The 25978-nt window shown below is 42.7% G+C and overlaps 1 protein-coding gene across 1 annotated transcript in view; it reads left to right on the forward strand.

Annotated features, from left to right (window-relative positions):
• Positions 1–25978, forward strand: part of DMD (dystrophin) — a 2676943-nt gene that overhangs the window by 839936 nt on the left and 1811029 nt on the right. The window contains exon 28 of the mRNA XM_089653005.1: positions 7763–7912. Coding sequence (XP_089509131.1) covers positions 7763–7912 — 150 coding nt within the window. The remainder of the gene's footprint in view (positions 1–7762; positions 7913–25978) is intronic.

The following is a 25978-nucleotide window of genomic DNA, read 5'->3' on the forward strand; positions in this document are numbered from 1 at the left end:
AGGTGGTCTGTGCACACGACAGGGGCAGTTCAGGACACGGGTGGTCTGTGCACACAACAGTAACAGTTCAGGACACGGGTGGTCTGTGCACACAACAGGGACAGTTCAGGGCAAGGGTGGTCTGTGCGCACAAAAGGGACAGTTCATGGCTTCTAGGGACACTCACGATAGGCATCTTGCAGGTGCTCAGCAGCAGGCAGCTTCCAGGGAGGTAGGCGACTTGAAGACACTCAGCAGCAGGCAGCTTCCGGGGACAAAGCGGTCAGCAGATAGGACGGCTTCCCAGGGCCCCAGCGATCAGCAGACAGGACGGCTTCAGGGCCCCTCAGCAACAGACGGCGGCCCCCACAGCGGCCAGCATTTCAGGGGACAGCAGCGATTAACAGGCAGGGGCCCTCACAGCGGCCAGCTTCTCCAGGGGCCCAGCTATCAGCAGGCAGAAGCCCTCGCAGCGGCCAGTTTGGCAGGAACAGCAGCGGGAGTCATGGCTGTGGGGTCTGACCTTTGAGGAGGGGGGCTCATGCAGAGTGCTCAGTGGGGATGGCTGTGGAGGCCCGGACCCCACACAAACCTCCCACAACAGCGGTGGCCCCAAGGACAGCAGTGGGAGTCATGGCTGTGGGGTCTGATCTTGGAGGAGGGGACTCATGCAGAGCGCTTAGCGGGGATGGCTGCGGAGGCCCGGTCCCCACCCGGACCTCCCATGACAGCGGTGGCCCCAGGGACAGCAGTGGGAGGAATAGACCGGCCTGGTCCTGCACCAGTCTTTTTAAAGCCGTGCAGGACACTTCTGAGTTGCCCTGGCAAAGGCCGGCCCAGGCCCACGACTCGGGCCGTGCTCTCGTGACTGCGGCCTTTGTCACTGGAGGGCACAGAGCGTGGGAAGCCCTGCGCCCACCGGGGGCACACAGAGACCTTCCAGCTGCCCCCCCGCCGGGGTCTCCTGGCGAGGGGGATCACAGTGGTACCCTCCCCTCACCTGCACAGCCTGTTTCAAGGCTGTGTACGGCAAGGGGGGAGGGAGCGAGCCGGGCACACGTGACAACTGAGTCCCACCTCTCATCCTGGGTGGCTCAGCTTCAAAGAGCCATGACAGGATGAGAGGGGGAGAGGTGGGGGAAGCTGCAGTGAGGGAGAGGAGCAAGCCTGGCACACCATGACAGTAGGTCATTAGTGAGGTTTAGTAGGGCAGTTTCAGTGGAATGTTGTGGGCAGAAGCCAGACTGTAGAGGATCGAGAAGGTTGTTATCAGTGAGGTAGCAATTCATATGGTTTTGAACAAGGTGCTCAAGAAGCTTGGAGGCTAACTGGAGCAGGGAGATGGGTCTTAAGTTATTCAAACAGTTGGGGTCTAGCGAGGGTTTTTTAAGCATGGGGGTAACCAGTGCATGTTTGAGCGGGGAGGGAAAGGTGCCATGGAGATTGAGAGGTTGAAGATGTGGGTTAGAGAGTTTAGGATAGAGCAGGAAGGAGGCTACAATAATTATGAGGAGACAGGGTCCAGGGGACAGGTGGTGAAGTGAGCCTTGGAATGGAGTTTGGTAACTTCCTCAGTGGTAATGGGGTCGAAGGAGGAGAGTATTGGGTGTGGTGTTGGGGCTGGTATGTTGGTTGGAGGAGGAAGCTTGACATTGGAGATCTCGTCATGAATTATGTCGATCTTGTTCTTGAAATAACTGGCAATCTCCTGTGCAGTAAGCAAGTTGGTGGAGGCAGTGGGGGGTGGAACAAGTGCATTCGGGCAGGATGATAGTAAGTTGTTGTAGGCAGATGTGGTCAGGTCTGGGCAGGACAGGGGTGTAATTTTATCATAAAGGCACTCAGTAGCAGAGTGAGAAAGGGGAGGGCTGAGGTGGTGGAGGTTTCTACGGGTAACTGTTTCCTGATTGGAAGCATGGGAGGTAAGAGACAGGGAGAGTGCGAAGCTGATAAAGTTGTGATCAGAGAAAGGAAAAGGGGTGTTAGAGAGATTACAGGGAGTGCATATGTGGGAGAATACTAGGTTGAGGGTGTTGCCATTAGAGTGGGTGGTGGTTTGTGTCCATTGTGTTAGTTTAAGAGACTAATACAGTGCACTTCAAAAGAGCAGAGGGACAGAGAGGGAGGTGTAGGAAAGACCTTGAACTTGCTTTGTGGGGAAAGAATAAGTCCAACACTGCCCCCTTTTTGTCCATTGAGTCTGGGCGTTTGGGCCCACCATGGGAGAGTGCAGCTGAGGAGACAGAGTCAGATTCCTGGAGCCAGGTTTCAGTAATAGCAAGTGGGTTAAGGGAGTGGAAGAGGTCATTGATAGTGAAGAGTTTGTTAGAGACTGAGCTGGCATTTTAGAGGGCACATAAGAGAGAGGGGCTGGCTTGTGGAAGCAGGGGAATTGAGATAGAAGAAGGAAGGAGGAAGAGGAAGGAGACTGCTGTTTCTGTTGGTGGGAGTTTGATGGTGGAGCGCCAGCATTTGGAGCGATTGCTATTGAGCACTAACACAAAAAGGGGTTAATTAACACATTCACTAACCATTTATGCATTAATGACTAAGGGCAGTTAATTACCCATTAGTACTACAATACCCCTTAACACCCCCACCCCTGCAAGAAGCTGACTGTTCACAGAAATTGCATTAATGTTTGTTCTCAGCCTGCTACTCCCTGATTTTGTTAATGTGCTGACTTACTTGCATCAACATGCTCCATTGTGATGGTGCACGCTCTCTTTTTGGCCTCAGAATGATGTAATGTCATAGGCGAAGACCATACAGTCCTCTGCTGGGTGGAGATCTCTGCGCCTGTGCAGAGAAGTTCAACATCTGACTTCTAGTGCCAGGTACAGGAGCGCAAAGAGTGCTCCAACCCTTACTGCCACTCTGCAAGTGGAAGATGCTCTGTTCTGGTCCCTCAGTGACTACACTCCACTTGCACCTGTTCTCCCTTCCCTGTCAGGTATTTTTGATATCTGTGTCCCATAGAGGAAATTTCTCTTCATGTCCCATCCCAAAGCCAGAATAGGAAGTGAGAAGAAATTCCTCAAAATTGAGGGGTCACCAGGGTTTTTATCAGGGTCACCAGAACTAGTGTCTCTATTGGATGATTTCCCTTCTATTCCTGTTCAGGTACCAACCCAATATTTTTGACTTGCTTTCACTCTTGGTGATAATAGTAAACAGGACAAATACAGAGGGTGAGTTTCCTTAAAGGCAACACAGACAGCAATAAAAACTTCACAGATGTACTAAACCCTCTCCACTCTGTCTAAATCTATATATACAGAACATACACTGCTCAAAAAATTAAAGGAACACTTTGAAAACACATCAGATCTCAATGGGGAAAAATATCATGCTGGATATCTATACTGATGTGGACTGGGTAATGTGTTAGGAATGTAAGGATGCCCCATCATTTGATGGAAATGAAAATTATCAACCTACAGAGGACTGAATTCAAAGACACCCCGAAAATCAAATTGAAAAAATTATGCAGCAGGCTAGTCCATTTTGCTGAAATTTCATTGCAGCAACTCAAAATGGTACTCAGTAGTTTGTATGGCCCCCACGTGCTTGTCTGCATGACTAGCAAAGTCAGGGCATGCTTCTAATGACACGATGGATGGTTATTTCCTCCCAGATCTGGACCAGGGTATCACTAAGCTCTTGGACAGTCTGAGGTGCAACCTGTCGGCGTCGGATATACCAAAATATGATATCCCAGAGGTGTTGTATTGGATTTAGGTCAGGCGAGCATGGGGGCCATTCAATGGTATCAATTCCTTCATCCTCTAGGAACTGCCTGCATACTCTGCCACATGAGGCCGGGCATTGTCGTGCACCAGGAGGAACCCAGGACCCACTGCACCAGCATAGGGTCTGACAATGGGTCCAAGGATTTCATCCTGATACCTAATGGCAGTTAGGGTGCCATTGTCTAGTCTGTAGAGGTCCGTGCATCCCTCCATGGTTATGCCTCCTCAGACTATCACTGACCCACCACCAAAATGGTCATGCTGAACGATGTTACAGGCAGCATAACGTTCTCTACTGTTTCTCCAGACTTTCATGTCTGTCACATATGCTAAGGGTGAACCTGCTCTCGCCTATGAAAAGCACAGGGTACCAGTGGTGGACCTGCCAATTCTGGTGTTCAATGGCAAATGCTGATCGAGCTCTATAGTGCCAGGCAGTGAGCACAGGGCCCACTGGAGGATGGTGGGCCCTCAGGCCACCCTCATGTTTCTGATTGTTTAGTCAGAGACATTCACACCAGTGACCTGCTGGAGGACATTTTATAGTTCTCTGGCAGGGCTCATCCTTTTCCTCCTTGCACAAAGGAGCAGATACCGGTCCTGTTTATGGGTTGAGGACCTTCTACGGCCCTGTACAGCATTCCTAGAGTAACTGCCTGTCTCCTGGAATCTCCTCCATGCTCTTGAGACTGTGCTGGGAGACACAATGCCATGTATTGATGTGCCATCATGGAGGAGTTGGACTGCCTGTGAAACCTCTGTAGCGTCCAGGTATCACCTCATGCTATCAGTGGTGACACTGACCTTAGCCAAATACAAAACTAGTGAAAAATAGTCAGAAAAGATGAGCAGAGGAAAAAATGTCAGTGGCATCCACCTGTGAAACCATTCTTGTTTGGGGGGTTGTGTCATTTTTGCCCATCTAGTGCACCTGTTGTTAATTTTATTAACACCAAAGCAGCTGAAACTGATTAACAACCCCCTCTGCTACTTAACTGACAAGAGCAATATCCCAGGAGCTTGACTTGATGCTATAATCTGATTAAAAAGTGTTCCTTTAATTTGTTTGAGCAGTGTATATATACAGTTGTGTCCAAAATTATTCAACCCCCACTGAAATTGAGTGTTTTGGCCAGTTTGACATTGCTTTTGATCATTCAGTCATCTTGCTTACATTTACATTAAAGAGGCACTTGTAGGTCAGACAAATATAACATAACAGTTATAATGAAATAACCACAAATGTCTTTTCTGTGCTCACAGCATTATCAGTTTTATTCAACCCCCAAGTGACATTCAATCTTAGTACTTAGTACAGCATCCTTTTACAGTTATAACAGCTTTTAAACGTGAAGCATAGCTTGACACAAGTGTCTTGCAGCGATCTACGGGTATCTTCGCCCATTCTTCATGGGCAAAGGCCTCCAGTTCAGTCACATTCTTAGGCTTGCGCACTGCAACTGCTTTCTTTAAGTCCCACCAGAGGTTCTCAATCGGATTTAAGTCTGGTGACTGCGATGGCCACTCCAAAATGTTCCAGCCTTTCCTCTGCAACCATGCTCTAGTGGACTTGGAGGTATGCTTGGGATCATTGTCCTGTTGAAAGGTCCAACGTCTCCCAAGCCTCAGGTGTGTGACGGACTGCATCACGTTTCCATCCAATATCTCCTGGTACTGAAGAGAATTCATGGTACCTTGCACACGCTGAAGCTTCCCTGTACCTGCAGAAGCAAAACAGCCCCAAAGCATGATTGACCCTCCACCATGCTTCACAGTAGGCAAGGTGTTCTTTTCATCATAGGCCTTGTTCTTCCTCCTCCAAACATAGCGTTGATCCATGGGCCCAAACAGTTCTAATTTTGTTTCATCAGTCCACAGAACACTATCCCACAACTTTTGTGGTTTGTCCACATGGCTTTTGGCATACTGCAGTCGACTCTTCTTATTCTTTGGAGACAGCAAGGGGGTACGCCTGGGAGTTCTGGCACGGAGGCCTTCATTACGCAGTGTGCGTCTTATTGTCTGGGCTGAAACTTCTGTACCCACATCTGACAAATCTTTTCTCAGTTCCTCAGCAGTCACACGGGGACTTCTCTCCACTCTACGCTTCAGGTAGCGCACAGCAGTCGAAGTCAGCATCTTCTTTCTGCCACGACCAGGTAGCGTTTCAACAGTGCCCTTTGCCTTGAATTTGCGAATGATGCTTCCTAAGGTGTCTCTTGGTATGTTTAACATCTTTGCAATCTTCTTATAGCCATTGCCCTTCCTGTGAAGAGAAATCACCTCTTCTCTTGTCTTCCTGGACCATTCTCTTGCCTTCACCATGTTTGTAACCACACCAGTAAATGTCTAGAAGGAGCTGAGTATCACAGTCATTTTAAAGCTGCCTAATTGGTGCTTATTATGCTTGATTGCTGCTCGGTGACATCCACAGGTGTTTTCAATACCTGATGGAAAGCACCTGTATGAACCTCTGTTCTTCAGAGTGGTAGTCTTTAAGGGGTTGAATAATTGTGGCAATGAAGAAACCACATAAGAACCATTTACTACTGTATTACATAAACAATTGATGTCATTTTAGTTGCATTTGGGTAGTTACAACGTCCTTGTAGGATTTGATTCTGAATACAATTCCAAATGTACACTATAGTCCCTAAACCCCTTTACAGCATTGGGGGTTGAATAATTTTGGACACAACTGTATACATATAGAGAGAGAGAGAGAGAGAGAGAGTTTAATACTTTTAAAGGTTTATACCATTATTCTTTATTGGGTAACATAGCATTCTTACATGAAATCTGGTAATGTCGAGAATAACCATAGAACCATTACAATCACTTTAACTTTCCAATAATAACATTGCAAAAATAAGCAAAACAGGGAAAAGCTAGAACCCCAAGGCAGATTTTTTCAATGATGACTGTTTCCCTGTTGTAGATTTTCCATCACTTCCTCACTGGTGTATTTGTTGCTGTGAAGCAGAATCTTCCTAATGGAACTCTGAATAGCAGAGGTTCTTTCCCATTCTATCCCAAACTGAATAAAAATGTTTGTCTGAACACTTTAGAGGTATATTTATAAATGTTTTCACTGAAGATTAATTCAACTTTCACCCAATATCCACACATTTTACTAACTGGATTCAACTGTAAATGTGAAAATCCCAGATGAAAATTGTGTGAATCCTGGGTAAAAAAATGTAGAAATGTAAAGAGTGTATTACATTTTTTAGCATATGTTTAACACTTATAGTATGTCATCTATCAAGGTTGCCAGAGTGCTTTATAATTTGTTGGGTTCACCATTTTCGGTGAGTGAATGTGGTTAAGTTAAAGATGAAGATGAGGACTGATCTGCATGAAAGGGTTGTGCTGGGCTGTTTTTGATTTCTTTTCATTTTAAGTTATATTTGACCTATGCACCTTTGCAGTTTTCAAGTGGTTATTATCACCTGAATACAATATTATATCGTAAAATGCTGCAAGCTGAAGTATTAAAGAGTGGCCTATTTCTTTGGGCTTGACCTGCTTTCAGGCACATTGACAAAATCTCTCCAGGATAATGTGCTATATTAGAGTTTGAAGTGTACATAGGGCCTCAGTTTGCATATGTTTCTAGTTTTCGTAATGTACCCATAGACATATGAGCCAGTACTGATTTAAGGTGGATTGGGACATGGTTGTTTATCAGTCGGTGGTACATGACTTCCGCAGACATTCCCTAGACGACTTGAAACAAGAGTCAATTGTACCAAATGTTTTTTTTTTTCGGCTGACAGCTTTTCTTCTTAGGATGCATATTTGGCAAAAATGTGATCATACATGTTATTATCGATCTACAAAATCATCATCAAGCAGTTAGTTTTCCTGACTTTTCATAGCTATGGGATTCCTAGCCGTTTGGCATCTAATCTACTCCTTGTAGGGAGATTTACATTAATAATTACTTTTAACTCCATGTTTATCTTTAACAAAGCCCTTCATAACACAATGATGATTTTGTTTATCTAAATGGCTTTTTTCCCCCTAAGTCCATAGAAAAGATTATGAAACATCCTGAAGACAATCGCAATCAAATTAAAGAACTTGCACAAACATTGACAGATGGAGGTGTGATGGATGAATTGATCAATGAAAAACTAGAGATGTTCAATACACGCTGGGATGAAGTACAACAGGAGGTAATCTATAAATGTTATATGATGCACTGATTGACTTCTAATCATTCTTAATTTATGAGCGAGAGTCATATAGAGCAAAAAATACCATACAACACCAAAAAAACCTGCATTTACTAATGTACACAGAATACATTTTCTCTATATGTGTTTCCATTTATGTAATATCTGTAGTAATATTTGCATTTAAAAATGTAATCACTAGTAATTACTAGGTAAATGCAATTGCAATTAGAACAATGTACTGTATGTTGATTATATCATAAAATGAACTACCCTGTTTCCCCGAAAATAAGACAGTGTCTTATATTAATTTTTGCTCCCAAAGATGCGCTAGGTCTTATTTTCAGGGGATGTCTTATTTTTTCATGAAACCCCTTTTGATCTTCCTGTGTCATTTTGATTGTCCCCTCTGATCCTCCTGTGTCATTTTGATTGTCCCCTCTGATCCTCCTGTGTCATTTTGATGCCCCCTCTGATCCTCCTGTGTCATTTTGATTGTCCCCTCTGATCCTCCTGTGTCATTTTGATTGTCCCCTCTGATCCTCCTGTGTCATTTTGATTGTCCCCTCTGATCCTCCTGTGTCATTTTGATTGCCCCCTCTGATCCTCCTGTGTCATTTTGATTGTCCCCTCTGATCCTCCTGTGTCATTTTGATTGCCCCCTCTGATCCTCCTGTGTCATTTTAAGTGATCCCCCTCCCCCCACCCCTGTGCCACTGAACACCTTCACCAGACACCCCCCCACCCCTTTATCAGACATTTCCCCCCTGGGGCCTGCCTGGGGACTGTCACTGGGCTGGCTGGGGCCTGGACCTGGGCTGGAGCAGGGTCTGCCACTGACTGAGAACCTTCAGTCATCATGAGGGTGGTGTCACCAGAGACAGACCAGCACTCACCACCTTTGCCGCGTCCGGTCCACTCTGATCCTCCTGTTCTTCTACACACATCTCTCTCCCACTCACTCCGACCTCCGCTCCGCCTCCACACAGCAGTGACGTCACTGGTTGCTAGACGCCAGTCGGGGCGGCCCTAGCAACCAGTTTACGGTAAATTAATTTTCATTCTGAGACAGAGCCTAGGGGGGCCTTATTTTTGGGGGGATGACTTATATTTCACTCAGAAGGAAACCTGTAAGTAGGTCTTATTTTCGGAGGATGTCTTATTTTCGGGGAAACACGGTAGAGAAAGACTAGATGTAAAATCTGTGCACTCTTTTGCAAACAGTCTAAACATTTGCTGGATCCACCAATAGTTGCTCAGTAATATCTCTTATACTACGGCAATATTACCATCAACTAGTTCTTAGAACAAGTCATGTCTTAGGCAACACAAATGTGGAAGCATAGATATGGGACTAAGAATAAAGGCTTTTCAGACTTGGCTTGTATGATGCAATCATTGCCAGTGACTGTAACTCCAAAGAAAACAAGAGTGAAGGTACTTTTTCATGGAGCACAAGGAGAAAGAACCCTTCTTCCTAAGTACTACCTCTATTATTATATTGTTGGCTGATATACCACGGACCTCTAAAAAAACCTACTTTGTCCACAAAATCAATAATTTATGGGTAGCTTTAGAATTAAATACATATTGTAGAACCTCTGAATTAAGCCTGTTTACTGCAAAGGTTCATAGTCATATAGCAAGAGTAATGGATTATAATCTGTAGCCCTGTCGTCCATCCCACAGCCTAGGGGCCATATACTGTATGACCATTTGACAATTTATTGTGCACCCTTAAATAAATCTTTCTGAGAGAAATATCAAATTTAGCACAAGGTTCCAACCAGAAATACTGTCTGTATGACATTTTTATGTTCTTTCTATAGGGATGATTTGCTAAAACTGGAGATAGCAAAACCTGGTGCAGCTCTGCACAGAAATCAGTCAGCTTCTGTGTTTTTCTGTCAAAGCTTAATTGAACAAGCTGAAATTAGAAGCTGATTTTCTATCATGTGCAGCTGCACCACATTTTGCATTTGCCAGTTTTAGTAAATCAACCATGTGTTGGTTTTCTGTAAGTGTTCCAGTTTTCTCCAGCTGTTCAAAAACATACTGGTAGGTTGCTCCATTAAATATTAGAGCCAATATTTAAATTGATTAATATACTTTATGCCCACTCTCAATTTACTATCTTGGTCAATGGCCTCACCTCCCTGTCCTTTTCCTTCACCTGGGACAAGGGGCTAGGCTGCCCTTTTTCTGCTCTTCCCTTTGCAATAGCAATTGAGACTATTAACATTTGGAAAATTGAGACTTTTGGAGGCATTACCCTCTGGCAACTTAAAGCAAAACTGTGAGTAGCAGGCTAAGAGTGGAGACCACTGCTGGATCAAGAACCGGAGCCATGTTGGGTAAGAAGTCCCGCTGCTGGGTAGAAATCTGTCAGCCATTGTGGCAGTTTCACAGATTTATGGCATTTGGACATGTTCCCAAGCAGGGGCGGACTGACAACTCATGGGGCCCCAGGGCAATAGGGGATCATGGGGCCCCTGTGTCCTTGCCCAAAATCAAAAAAGCCTATGAAAAAGGTACCAGGGGCATCTCATGGGGCCCCCTACTGACCCCGGGCCCTCGGGCAGTGCCCAAGTTTCCAAATGGTCAGTCCGCCCCTGTTCCCAAGTGACTGGCAGGCTGAGGGAGTGCAAACAGCGGTACAAAGCCTTTCTCCTTCTCTTGCTGTGTAGCCTCTAAAGTTTATGGGCCTGGAGAGCAGGTGATTAAGTGGCCATCTGACTGGAACATCACCTTCACTCCTGTGATTTTATTTTTTTTATTCCCCTTTTACCTGGTTTACTGTGTTATTTTCAGACCACATACATGTCTAGCAAATTCAGCTCTGTCCTGCTGTAATCCATCAAAGGCTGCTGAACTCCGCCAAAGACAACTATACTCTGCAACCTGTGCCACCATTCTCACTGGCCATGTGACATGCTATGGACATTATTCTTACCTAGGAAAGAACATAGTGAGTGCAGTCTGCTCTACCCCCCCCCCCCCACAAAAAGAGTATGAAAACAATATTTTTCACTTTAAGAGTTTGATTTGAACTTTGGATATCTATATCTCCTGATCTAATGATTAATTTGACATGTAGATTTTACTAAAGTTAACCTGTACTTGAAAGTATCTTTGCAGTCATATATTTATTTAAAGAGGACCCACTGTCAATCTGACAAATTCTAATTTAGGCACTACAATAAATGTTAGTACATTGCAATTAAAATTACATACAGGAGTTAGAAAAAACTGCTTTAAAAGTGACTGCAGAGCTCAATCTCAGTCTTCACAGGACTGAGATTGAGCTCTGCAGTCTCTTTTGCAGCAGTTGTTTTTTAATTCCGGGTCACAATCCTGCGCAATGTCCTTTTGTCTGTTTCAGTCAGTTGGCCATGTCGACTGCGCTTATGCTTATCAGACCTTTTCCCCTAAAACTGTATATACCGTCATAACCTTTGATACTGTACTTTGCAACACGGCAAATAAATTGGCAACTTCAGTCACAGAGGCACCAACAATTTGCCCTATTTGAAGCTCAGTAAGCTCTGACACAACTCCGTATTGCTAGCAGTGCACGCCCACCCTGTTAAGCTAGGTGACTCCTAACACACCCGAAGTAAAACATGAAACTTGTAGCAATTTTCACTTCTGTAGTTCATGTAGTTTTTCCATTTTTTTGTTTAACCTCCTACTCTTCTACTCTACTTCTACTCCTCAACTATCTTGCTTGCAGCTGATGTCTTCCTCCTGCCTCGATTCTCCCTCACTGGCATGTTTATCCCTGAAGTAGTGGGAGTCACTTTCTTGGTGCCATGATGTTAGCAGTCAAAAAACAGTCTTGTTACAATGCTATGACAACAAATACACAAGATATAGGGAGAACAGGTAAAATCTCACCTGCGGCCTTCTGGGATGTATGATGTGGATATCCTAAATGGCTGTTTGTGGCCCAGTGTAAGTTATTCTTGCTTGGGCCAGATAAGAAAAGGTAGGAGAGTGGAAGAGTTTAAAAGGGTATTTAGGAGAAAAAAAGATAAAATACTAGAATTTTCCTAATATGCGGGGGGGGGGGGGGGGAATTAAAGTTATGAAAAAGAAGAAATGTCCGTTTTAAGCAATAAATGCATTTGTATGCACGGAAAATATCATGATTGATTGTCACATTTAAGTGCCTGTACGGGGCAATAAATATCACTGCTGCTGTCATATACAGCAAGTTGAAATGTAATTAACTGGCACATTTTGTGTGTGGGAGGAAGTCTATTGGCATGAGAATGATGTTTATTTCTTCAGCACCAATGTTTTGACAAAAAAAGCTTTTCATATTTACATTATCAGTTGAACTTTGTAAGTTTAGAGATGCTCATCAACTCTACAATATAAACAAAGCTTACTCCATTGTAATTTGCGCCCAGTTCCTAACTGAAAGTCATTGTTGCTTTTAAAGAGGCAATTTCTTGTTCATACTGTGAATACACTGTGCTAAAATGTTTTCATTAGCATTAAAGTGGTTCTAAAGTCTAAATGTTTTTTACCTTAATGCATTCTCTGCATTAAAGTAAAAAATGCCACATTACATGTCCCTCTGTCAATAAACACCTGAATCCATGTCATTCCACCACTGTCTCCAGCTCCAGCACTGTACCCCTCACTTCTTAATTTCACAGGAGAAGCTGAGAGTGGTGGAGACATAGGCTCCTGCTGCCATCAGTCATACTAATGTGAGCTGGGAGTGGGGATATGGCATTTCAGTGCTATGTGTCTATAGACACACACAGCCCAGCTCTGGACCAAGCAGGAGTGAACACGCATGGGTGCCTGTCTAGCACCCTGCCTGATACAGGAGGCACCCAAAGGAGAGAGGGGCCAACAGAACCAGCAGGGACTGTCAGAAAATGAGGCATTTCTGTGCAATATTGTTGCACAGAGCAGGTATATACAACATAATGTTTCTTTAAAAAAATATGCCTTTAGTATCACTTTTGCACAAAAAAAAAAAAAATTACCCAGGTTTTTAATGTTGTCTAGCCCTAAATCTTTATAGGGCTTCCCTGCTGGGCTTTATCAAGAATTTATGACTCATAGAACTACTCTTTCATCATCCAGATTTTAAGGGTGAATATGCAAAGATGTATGATTTTTTTTAACTGATATTTTTCTCAGAATTTTCTGAGTTTCAATCATTAGAAGCTAAATATGTAAAATCACTTTTCAAGGTTAATAGGCAAGGGACTGTCAAACAAAGGGCATGGATTGCTGGGCATTGCCAGGAGAGACAAATACTACTGCCTAAACGTTTTAAAAATTACCTTTCAGTGGGGAGCAGTTCTTCTAATAAGGTTTAATGAGCAACAATAAAGGTACACAATTCTATTGATCACTTGCCCTCCAGAGGATTTACCCCCCCCCCCCTCCTTACCAATGTTTTGCGGTATGGCACTGCGTTACTTTAACTGACAATTGCACAGTCATGCAACGCTGTACATAAATTAAATTTATGCCATTTTTTAAAAATGACTTAAATTAATTTTATGCCAGCTTTCTTTCAGAGGTATTTGATCACCTCTGCATTTTTTATTTTTTTGCGCTATAAACAAAAAAGACCAAAAAGTTTGAAAAAAAAAATATATTTTTGACTTTTTCCTGTAAAACATATCCAATAAAAAATTAAAAAAATCTAATTTCTTCATAAATTTAGGCCAAAATGTATTCTGCTACATGTCTTTGCTAAAAAACAAATCCCAACACGTGTAAATTAACTGGTTTACGTGAAAGTTATAGTGTCTACGAATGGTGGTATATACTGTATATTGGAATTTTTATTTTTTTTATACTAGTAATGGCGGCGATCAGCTACTTATAGCTGGACTGTGGGACTGCAGCAGGCATTCTGACACTGGGTGGAAACTGACTAACTGCCACTGACACCCCCAGTGACACTAATACAGTGATCAGTGCTAATAAAAAGCACAGACATTGTACTAATGACACTGGGCAGGAAGGGGTTAACATCTGGGGCAATCAAAGGATTAACTGTGTGCTGTTTTACTGTGTGCTGTGTTTTACTAGGGAGGCATGCTGTTCTGTATCTCTCTGCTGACACAGGTCTGTTCCCTGTCAGCTTTCTGCGACAATCCCCGATTGCCGGCTGGGAATCGCTGGGCGGGACCCGGTGACTGACATCTCTAGTCATCAATAGTGACGAGGTTAGAGCCTCCTACCCGAAAATGCAAATCACACACATATATATGCTGTTTTGCGCAGCCCTGCCCCCCTGTAGAAGTATTTCTGCTATAGGGCGTAGGGCAAGAGGTTATAGCATGTGCTTGGGGGATGTCTTAACCTTTCATGTAAAATGGTGCACCTGTACAATGTGCTAAAGTAAGGCTGACATTTACAAAGAGAAAAAATACAAATTAAATTGCTGATAAATGACATTCCCCACGCCATTTTCTTTGTTGATTTCCCCCTAACAATCTATACCAGACCCCCATTTAGAGTAAGGTCTGGTATAGATGTTGATGTTGCTCACAAACAGAATTTAGTGGCAGGAATTCCCATCAACATCCATACCTGACATTATACTAGCTGAGGGTTTAGTATGGATTGCTATAGTTGACCTCATTAAAAAAAGAGTATGGTATGGGGTATCCTCTAAACATTCATAATAGACCCTTATCCTTGATGAGGGTCTGGTATGGATTTTCAGGAATGGGTGTCATCATTGGCCAAATATGATCTGCTTTCATAGTTGTAGGGAATTGGCAAATCACACAAATATCACTACAAACATGTCTTTAAGCATAGTGCAATAACACTACACATTTAAATAATAAATGCTTCTAATTGATGCTGCATTTACTGTACACCTAATTTTCTTTTACAAAATATGAGTTAATTAGTATTCCCCTATGAACAACTAATAATATACTGTAACTATAGCCAGAAAATATGGGTGTGGCCAGCTTTATGAAAATAAACATGATAGATTGTATTAAAAATGTATAAACTATGTATCTGTGTATGGTTTGTCAATGTTAAAGTGGAACTAAACACTCCCATCATTTTCAGCCAAGTAAGATGCCTTCTTAGCCTCTGTTTGTTCTTCAACATCCATGATGCTGCACATGTGATCAGTTATGACACCAGCCATTTCATGATCTGACAGTTTGGTTGAGAGGACAAGCAAATGTGACAATTAGCATTCCCAGCATGTGCCAGGAATGTAACTGTTTTTTGAAACTGTTAAATCAATGGGTTTAGTTGCTCTTTAATATACATGGGGATTAAAATAAATGCTCTTTAAATAAAAAGGATGTGCTGTCTATTCAGTGATTTTGCTTCAAAGGGCATGTGTTAAATTCATGTCTATTAGTCGTTCAAACCGGATGAAAATGACAGTCTGATTACATTGTTTGTCCTGAAACTCATTTAATCTCAGCATCTGTTTAGCAATAATGCTGATTGCTAGAAATGCATACAAATGCAAGTTTGACACCGACGGTATGATTGAGGCCTTACTATAGCTCTGGACCATTCAACCATCCAGAACGCCAGCTAGAATCAACACTTCATGCATGGTAAAATGCGATGGTTGCAGGAAGTGTGTGCTTAAAGGCAGTTTACATGTGTTTAGGCATGTTTAGATATGTTTCTGATCAGATTACAGACACAGAATCATATTTTTGCTGAACACAGCTTAACTAAAATAAACACCTAAATGCATGTAAAAAATGGCACCATTGAAAAATCATTGCATGTGTATATATATATATATATATATATATATATATATATATCAAAAATGCAGCGCTACAAAAAAATACTACATATAGTGAATGAAGGAGTACTATAAATAGTAAATGAATTAAATAAATGCATGAATAAATAAATAGAGGAATCAGTAAATGCAACAGTTCATAGTATAAGGTGACTTAAAGTGCTCTCCTCTAATTCGTATCCTCCTAATACTCAGGCGCTGTGCGAAATAGTGCTGAAGGAATGCACACTCACCAGAACGCACAGTAAAATGAGCGTTTGTCAAAATAAATTCCCCTCAGGGTCATCAGCTGGTCAGGATAAGATCTGCAGTATGACAACCTCCCTCCAGAGCTTCTGGATATTCCTGTATGTTCCCTCAATAGGTGGCCTATGGACTTCTCCTTCCAGCTCACATACGCTCCTTACCCAGCAGAGAGATGAATGGCTGCAAATCGATACTCCCCAAGGGAGTCAAGACAGAGACATATCCATAGTGTAGTAGGTAATGAAGGTTTATTGGCATACCAAGCTATCCACATTCACATTTCACATCCACAGTCCACATTTCTCTTATACACACTGTGGTGTATGATCAATAGCTTGGTATGCCAATAAACCTTCATTACCTACTACACTATGGATATGTCTCTGTCTTGACTCCCTTGGGGAGTATCGATTTGCAGCCATTCATCTCTCTGCTGGGTAAGGAGCGTATGTGAGCTGGAAGGAGAAGTCCATAGGCCACCTATTGAGGGAACATACAGGAATATCCAGAAGCTCTGGAGGGAGGTTGTCATACTGCAGATCTTATCCTGACCAGCTGATGACCCTGAGGGGAATTTATTTTGACAAACGCTCATTTTACTGTGCGTTCTGGTGAGTGTGCATTCCTTCAGCACTATTTCGCACAGCGCCTGAGTATTAGGAGGATACGAATTAGAGGAGAGCACTTGAAGTCACCTTATACTATGAACTGTTGCATTTACTGATTCCTCTATTTATTTATTCATGCATTTATTTAATTCATTTACTATTTATAGTACTCCTTCATTCACTATATGTAGTATTTTTTTGTAGCGCTGCATTTTTGATATATATTGTTTTTTTGGGGTGTTTGGTTACCTGATGTTCAGCTGCTACTGTATTCTCATAGGTGCGCTCGTACGCATTTTTCACATTATATATATATATATATTCCATAAAAATTAAGGGAACACTTTTTAATTAGAGTGCAGCATCAAGTTAATTAAACTCCTGGTATATTGATCTGGTAGAGGGGGTTTCAGCTGCTTTGGTGTTATTGATTGTAAGCTCGAAAGAGCAGGGCCCTTGACCCCCTCGTGTATTGTATTGTTACTGTATTGTCTCATGTACTGTCCCCCACTATAATGTACAGCGCTGAGCAAACCTTTTAGCGCTATATAAATACTGCATAATAATAATAATAATGAAATTGACAACAGATGCACTGGATGGGCAACAATGGCCCTAACTGGGCCTTTTTGTGTCATTGATGCAGTAAAGGCTTCTTTCTGGCACCTCGACCATGCAGCTCATTTTTGTTCAAGTGTCATCATATTGTGCTCCTTCAAAACAACCACACTGTCTTTTTCCAGAGCAACCTGTATTTTTCTTGTGGTTACCTATGGGTTTCCCTTTGAATCCCAGATAATTCTTCTGTCAGTTATGGCTGCAATCTTTCTTGGTCTACCTGAACTTGTGTTAGTATCAAGAGATCCCTGAACTTTCCACTTCTTAATTGGTGATTTAACAGTACTGATTGGCATATTCAAGGCTTTGGATATCTTTATATGTCCTTTTCCATCTTTATAAAGTTCCATTACCTTGTTACGCAGGTCTTTTGACAGTTCTTTTCTGATCCCTATGGCTCAGTATCTAGCCTAGTCAGTGCTTCCACGTAAGAGCTAACAAACTCATTGACTATTTATACACTGACACTAATTGCAATTTAAAAAGCCACAGATGTGGGACATTAACCTCTAATTGGCATTTTAACCCATGCGTGTCACCTTGTGCATCTGTACCAAGGTCAAACATTCAGGGTATGTAAACTTTTGATCATGGACATTTGGGTGACTTCTGTTATCATTATGATTTAAAAAGGAGCCAAACAACTATTTGATAATAAATGGCTTCATATGATCAGCATCCTTCAATAAAAGAGCATTTTTTGGCATGATCAGTCATATTTTCAATATCAATGCCAAACTTTCACAATTTCTGACAGGGTATGCAAACTTTTGAGCACAACTGTATATATAAATGTCCTCTAAATGCATGTAAACACAGGGTTGACAGTGCCAGTGGGAACGAAGCCTAATTATACATGAATAAAGATCATATCTTAGCTCTCTTGCTCAAAAAGATAATACAGTAAGTACAATTTTAAAGTTATCTGACTTTAACACTTTAAGGGTCAGTTTACACCAGAATGGGGTGGAAGAAACCCGCATTCCTTGAGTGTTTCCCACACTGCATTTAAAAATGCACTTCATTTGTGATCTGCAGCAGCTGTCAATGTTAACTTAATGACACCCCAAAGCAGGTTGCAAACGCAATATGTTTGCCTGCACCTGATTGCACGATACAGTAGTACCTTGGAATCTGATTTCTCTGCATTTTATAAAGTTGTGCATTCAGCCCATTCAAATGAATGGGCTGAAATTGCACTGCACTCAGATTGCATGTGAATTGCACAGAAAGGCACAGCTCATTCCTGATCGATTCATGGTGTGAACCAGCCCTAACTAAATCTACCCATTAACTCAGGGGGTGAATTCATCAATATGTACACAATTAGTGCTTAACTGCTTCCGCATGACCCTATAGCAGAAGTACTGCTACAGGGTGGCACGGGTGCGCAAAATCACGTTCATACATACGTCATTTTGCAGTTCCAGATGGGGGGCATACGCCATTCACGGCCTCAGCTGTCAATCACCAGGTCCCAGCCAGTGGCACCCAGCACCCGGGGATTGGCACCCGGCAATCTCTGAGTATTACCGAAGGGGGAGAAACCTGTTTGTAAACAATACAGATCTCTCCCCTGTCAGCTCCTGCACAGCAGAGCCATACAAAGCAGTGTGCTTACAGTTGAAAGCACACATAGCCCCCATAGTAAAACAGCACACAGTTATCCTCCCTGGCGGTATTCCCGAGTGTAGCTCTAGGTAAAGTTTCAGTACCACAAGCGGTAACCCCGAGCTACACTCGAGAATACTGTGCGGCGCTTCTCCACAATCCCTCGATCACTTACCTTGTCCTGCGCTCCTGCGATATCCCTCCTGTAGTGCCCCCGGCAATGTAATCCGGAGGATGCTGGCATCTGTCATCTGGGTTCCATCCCCTGTGAGCGTTGAGACGTACAGGGGACGGAAAAGCGGGAAATTGAAAAATGACAAAAAGTGACATTCACTAAAATCACTAAAATCACATAATATAACATTACTGTATCAAACCATTTCACATACATTTTATCCCTAGTGCTTTGTTCTGTCCCCTGCCTACATTTTTACTGTTCTTTCTGCCTGGAAGCTGAGAAATGTCCATGGCGTCCAAAAAGCGTCCCTTTAGGTCAAAAGCGGTTTTAGACCAGCTAGAGAACAGCGATAGTAAATCAGAACCACTTGCAGAATTGAGTGATAATAATTTGTGGGGGGAAATTCGTCATCAGGCACTGAAAACGATTTTGCGACTTTGCTCAGTGATGTGCAAACTTGGCGCTATATTTCAAATTTCAGTGATTTTGGTTTGATTATATTATTGAAATAAATTTATTATTATTATATTATTATTTTTTATGAGTATTTATTAAATTATAATTTATGGCATGCGCGGCCGGCTCCTGGATGGCAGCGCTTTGAAGGCAGCTCCGTCCATCCGCCAGCACTAAAGCGGCACAAACCGACCTCGGGGACCACAAACACCTCACGTACCTTCATGAAGGGTGCCCGCACCTCTACACATATGCCCCGCAGGAGGAAAACCCCGGGGCAACCCGGGAAGCTGACTAATTTCTTCCCGGCGGTCGGGCCCGGAATCCAAGATGGCGCCCGCAACGGCGCACAGGGAGACAGACAGGGAGACAGAGGCAGCAATGAGGAGGACTACAGCGCCCAGCACACGGATCCCAGACTGAGGCAGCAGCTGTACCCAGGGGACCCTGGTGAGTTGTCACCCCCATTGTCCCCCACAACCAGAAGCCCAGCCAAATCTCGGCCACGTTTAGATGATGACCCTGGCCATGCATATCAGGCCCTAAATCTCCCATCTCCAACGCCACACGCAGCCTTTACCAAAATCGATGCGTTCCCTGCATCAGACCAACCGCTGACAGAGATTTACATGAGAAACATGCTCTCATCATTACGTCAGTCCCTACATGCTGATATTTCCACGTCGCTCAACCAAATTACGAGTATTATAAGTCAACAAGAACGCAGAATACAGCATATAGAAACCAATATGGGAGATATTATAACGGCACATAATGATTTGATTGATGCTCACGCAGATCACACTTCGGAAATTGAACAAATCAACCTAAAACTAGCCGATCTAGAAGATAGATCGCGCCGCAACAACATTAAATTTAGAGGGATACCTGAATCTGTTACTAATGAGACACTACTACCTTATCTACAACAGTACATCAAGCTCCTCATCCCATCGATCCCTGACATGGAGCTGGCGATCGATCGAGCCCATAGATTGCCCAAACCTTCATTCCTATCCACTACTATTCCAAGAGATGTTTTGGCCCGTATACATTTCTATCATATCAAAGAGAGAATCATGACGGCAGCCAGAAATCCACCGTCACTCCCACCAACACATGCAAATATTAGGTTGTATGCTGACTTATCAAAAGCTACACTTTTCAACAGAAAAAAAATGGTTACCATTACCAAGGCCCTCAGAAACCATAACATAGCTTACCAATGGGGTTTCCCCACGAAGCTAACAGTGCGACACCAAGGCAAAATATTCACGATCAAATCTCTAGAAGCAGGCCTAGACCTACTCAAAGCATGGAACATCATACCCATAGAGTCACAGGGAGCTGCACTACCTTCCCTCCAACATATGGAGACAACATGACTAACAACTCAGATCAGGATACGTTGAGGCAAACTTATATTCACGCTCTTCCCCAGAGGCTCTAGTTCAACATCGAGTTACTGGCGATCGGCCTAGAACCGATGAAAATTGTTTTACGAGTTTACATTTGGCTTGACCCTTCTGACGGTCAAAGTCCGTTCAAACCCCCCAGTTTTTCAGTAGCTAAGGAAGCTACTTGGTTTACTTGCATTTTGCGCAAGTTTTTTTTTACTATTGTTCTATGTATCCCTTACCTTCCCCCAATGTGGCACCACCAAGTATTCAACTTAAACTCAAGACCTACTTACCTTGAATATATATGGAAGACCAGTTCTAATCCACCAATTGAACCTAATTCGCATGACACTGTCAGTAACCTCTCTTCTCGCATATGGTTATACACTGAGCCACGATTCTCCCAAACAACACACCATTTAAATATATACCTCAAGAAAGAACCATTAAATGATTAAAATCACATCCCTTAATGTACGAGGCCTTAATTCTCCCTTCAAGAGATCGATGCTCTCCAAAGAAGTCCGGAAATCCCAAGCCGACATCTTCTTTATACAAGAATCCCACTTTGCCACAGGAAAAATTCCTAAACTACAGCTACACCGATTCTCCCAAGTATTTATGGCAACTGATTCCAAAAAAAAGAATGGAGTTCTCACCGCCATTAAAGACTCTACCACATTCCGAACTATCTCAAGCATAGCCGACCCGCACGGTCGATATCATATCTTGGTATGCCAAATAGACAATATCATCTACACGCTAGTGAATGTATACGGCCCAAACAGCAAACAACTATCTTTTTTCCGCAAACTCCACAAACTCATATTACAACACAAACAAGGCAGACTTATCATCGGAGGCGATCTTAACATTATGGGCAATCCGCTCTTAGATTCATCTTCCACTAAAAAATCCACCAAACCTGACTTTAACCATTTTTTACATGAACACGACTTATATGACATCTGGAGATGTCAGCACGGCACTGAGAGAGATTACACCTACTACTCCCCTCCCCATCTTTCTTATTCAAGAATCGACAAGTTCATCACTGACAAATGGACATTACAGCACGTGAGTTCATCTAACATCGGTATCATAACTTGGTCAGATCACGCTCCAATCAGTATATCCTTGGATGACAATCCACGATCAGCAATACCACCCATATGGAGATTGAACGTTTCACTACTGAGAAACCCAGAAAACCTGAAACATATCCTAGAAGCCCACGATCTTTTTTTTGAAACGAACTCTACTCCTGATATCTCTATTACTACACTTTGGCAAACATACAAAGCCTACATGAGAGGTATCCTCATACAACTGAATTCCCGCACAAACAGACACAGATCCCAACAAATTGACCAATTACTGACCTCTATCCGCGCACATGAGGAGATGAACAAAAAGAACCCAAACCCTTCCACGTCTGCGGCCCTAACCCTAAACAGAAACAGGCCACGAACCATCCTACTCCACAATTATGATAACAATCTTCAAAAAACAAAAACCAAATTTTACGCACTAGGAAACAAAGCAAACTCACTCCTCGCCAAAATTGTCAAACAAAAATGACTTAAAGCTAAAATCTCCACAATTCAACACCCTAACACTCGCACCATATTAACAAACCCACAAGACATAGCTAATGCGTTTGCGACATACTACCAAGATCTATATAAAAGATGACCCAAACACAATCCAACCAACAACTCGCTCCATTGGAAACTTTCTACAGAACACAAATCTTCCTTGTATCACTCCTCATCAACTAGAATCTCTCTCTACGCCGATAACACCCTTAGAGATTAAAAAAACTATAAATACTCTCCCCTTAAATAAATCACCTGGAAACGATGGCTTCATTAACAAATTTTACAAATCACTAGCTCCCAATCTTACTTCCCACCTAGCGACCTTATATAATCACGTCGCAACTTGTGGGGAATTTCCCCCAGACATGCTACAGTCCATAATTACCACCATCCCAAAACCGGGCAAAGATCCCCATTTAGTACAAAATTATAGACCGATTTCATTACTCAATACAGACATAAAAATCTATGCCAAAATAATCGCCCTAAGATTACTCCCATATCTACCTACATTAGTCCACCCGGATCAAGTGGGATTTATACCCAGTAGACAGGCCCCAGACGCTACAAGACGAATTATATCCATACTACACCACCTCGAGTCCAAAAAACAACCCTCCCTTCTCCTGTCATTAGATGCGGAAAAAGCTTTCGACCAAATTCATTGGCAATTTATGAACCTTACATTACAAAAATTTGGAATAACAGACTGGATGCTTTCAGCGATATTATCCCTCTACTCCAAGCCCACTGCCAGAGTACTGACCAACGGCACACTTTCACAGCCTTTCTGTATAACGAATGGTACCAGACAAGGATGCCCGTTATCCCCCATAATTTTTGCCTTACTCATCGAGCCATTAGCAACCAATCTTAGAAATGAATCAAACTTTACGGGAATTAAAATGTACCAACATAAGCACAAACTCAGTCTCTTCGCAGACGATATTATTCTTATGATTACAAACCCCTATAAATCAATTTATTCGATACGTACACATATCCGAAGGTATGCGGATCTTTCGTATTACAAACTCAATGAACCCAAATCGTCCATACTAAACTTGCATACACCAATTGATACTAAAACTCTAATTTCCAAACATTTCCCCTTTACCTGGGAATCACATAGCATACCCTATCTAGGGATCAAACTTACTGCAATCACTAGCCAACTTTACGCAACTAATTACAAACCGTTATTGGAAACCATCCCCCAAGAAATAAAAAATCTACGCACAACCACACTATCAACTTTAGGTAGAGTAGCAACCATGAAAATGTGTATATTACCTAAAATACTATATATTTTTCGGACGCTTCCTATACCAGTCCCTCACACCTTTTTCTCTAAAGTTCAAGCTACGCTAAATAAATTTCTATGGAATTCTAAAAGACCCAGATGTTCCACGAACTTATTATTACGCCCACCCTCCAGAGGTGGGACAGGTCTCCCCCACCTAAAATCATATTACCAAGCAGTCCTTTTAGACCAACTCTTCTTTTAGTGGCACCCAACCGACGAGAAGATCTGGACCAAACTAGAAAACTCCTTATCCTCACCACACTCGATGACAGACATACTGTATATACCTAGGACAGCCCTACCTAAAACTCTACAAACACACCCGTGTATCCAGGCTTCTTTAAATGCTTGGTTTGACTTTTCAGCCCACAATCAAGCAAACAAGAGCAATGTAAAAATTCCCACCCCCCTTTCATCCCTACACTTCCTCACTCCTCACTTAAATATATCAACATGGAGCAGCCTCGGTATAACCCATATCCAAGACCTCTACACAAAACACACACTAGACACATTCTCCGTCCTCCAAAAGAAATTTCATCTTCCCGACAAAGAACAATATACCTATATACGAATAACCCACTCTCTTCACAAAACACAAATACCACTTGAAATAGAAATTCCTGCAACTGCACGACAATTCTTCCAAAAGACACAATACCCGAAGAAAGGAATTTCGACTTTCTACTCACTCATAACCGAAATACAGTTCACTACTTACAACTCTTCCTTACTCAATTGGGAAAAGAATCTCTCCCAACCAATCACTCTAAAAACTTGGGAAAAAACATTCACTATCACCTTTAAAGCTTCTAAATGTAGCTCCCATTGGGAGACATACCTAAAAATCCTACACCAATGGTATCTGACACCAATTAAATTATCCCAATTTTATCCCCAACATTCACAACTCTGCTGGAGAAACTGTGGAGAACAGGGATCTCTCCTTCACATACTTTGGGATTGTAAATCCCTTAAATCCTATTGGAACAAGGTTTTCCAGATCATCTCATCACTCACAGGAACTTCAATTACTCCCAATCCTGCTCTAGCTCTTCTCCACGTCGGAATAGACATATTCCCTGTAAATGTACAGTTGCAAGAAAAAGTATGTGAACCCCTTGGGATTACGTGGAGTTTTGCATGAATTGGGCATAAAATGTGCTGTGAACGTCATCTAAGTCACAACAATAGAAGAACACAGTCTGCTGAACATAATACTACACAAACATTAGATGTTGCCATGGTTTAATTGCACATAACATGTAAACATTCACAGTGCAGGGAGGAAAAAGTATGTGAGGCCCTAGCTTAATGACTTCTCCCAGAGCTAATTGGAGCCAGGAGTGAGCCAACCTTGACTCCAATCAGTGTGATGATATTGGATGTGTTGCTGACAGCTGTCCTGCCCTTAAAAAACACACACCTGTTTTGGGTTTACTGGTTTCAAGAAGCACTGTCTGATGTGAACCATGCCTCGCAGAAAAGAGCTCTCAGAAGACCTACGATCAAGAATTGTTGACTTGCATGAAGCTGGAAAGGGTTACAAAAGTATCTCCAAAAGCCTTGATGTTCATGTGTCCATGGTAAGACAGACTGTCTACAAATGGAGAAAGTTTAGCACTGTTGCTACTCTCCCTAGGCGTGATCGTCCTGTAAAAATGACTGCAAGAGCACAGCGCAGAATGCTGCACGAGGTAAAGAAGAATCCCAGAGTGTCAGCTAAAGACCTACAGAAATCTCTGGCACATGCTAACATTTTTGTTGACACATCTACAATAAGGAAAACATTAAACAAGAATGGAGTACATGGGAGGACACCACGGAGGAAGCCATTGCTGTCCAAAAAGAATATTGCAGCACGTTTGAAGTTTGCAAAAGAGCACCTGGATGTTCCGCAGCACTACTGGCAAAATATACTGTGGACAGATGAAACCAAGATTGAGTTGTTTGGGAAGAACACACAACACTATGTGTGGAGAAAAAAAGGCACAGCACACCAACATCAAAACCTCATCCCCACTGTAAAACATGGCGGAGGGAGCATCATGGTTTGGGGCTGCTTTGCTGCCTCAGGGCCTGGACAGATTGTTGTCATTGATGGGAAAATGAATTCCAGAGTTTATCAAGACATTTTGCAGGAAAACGTACGACCATCTGTCCGCCAACTGAAGCTCTGCAGAGGATGGGTGATGCAACAGGACAATGACCCAAAGCGTACAAGTAATTAAACAAAACAATGGCTGCAACAGCACAGAATAC

This window comes from Staurois parvus, unplaced genomic scaffold, assembly GCF_062004578.1.
Source record: "Staurois parvus isolate SC_StPar_1 unplaced genomic scaffold, SC_StPar_1.0 ptg000696l, whole genome shotgun sequence".
Classification (NCBI taxonomy): Eukaryota; Metazoa; Chordata; class Amphibia; order Anura; family Ranidae; genus Staurois; species Staurois parvus.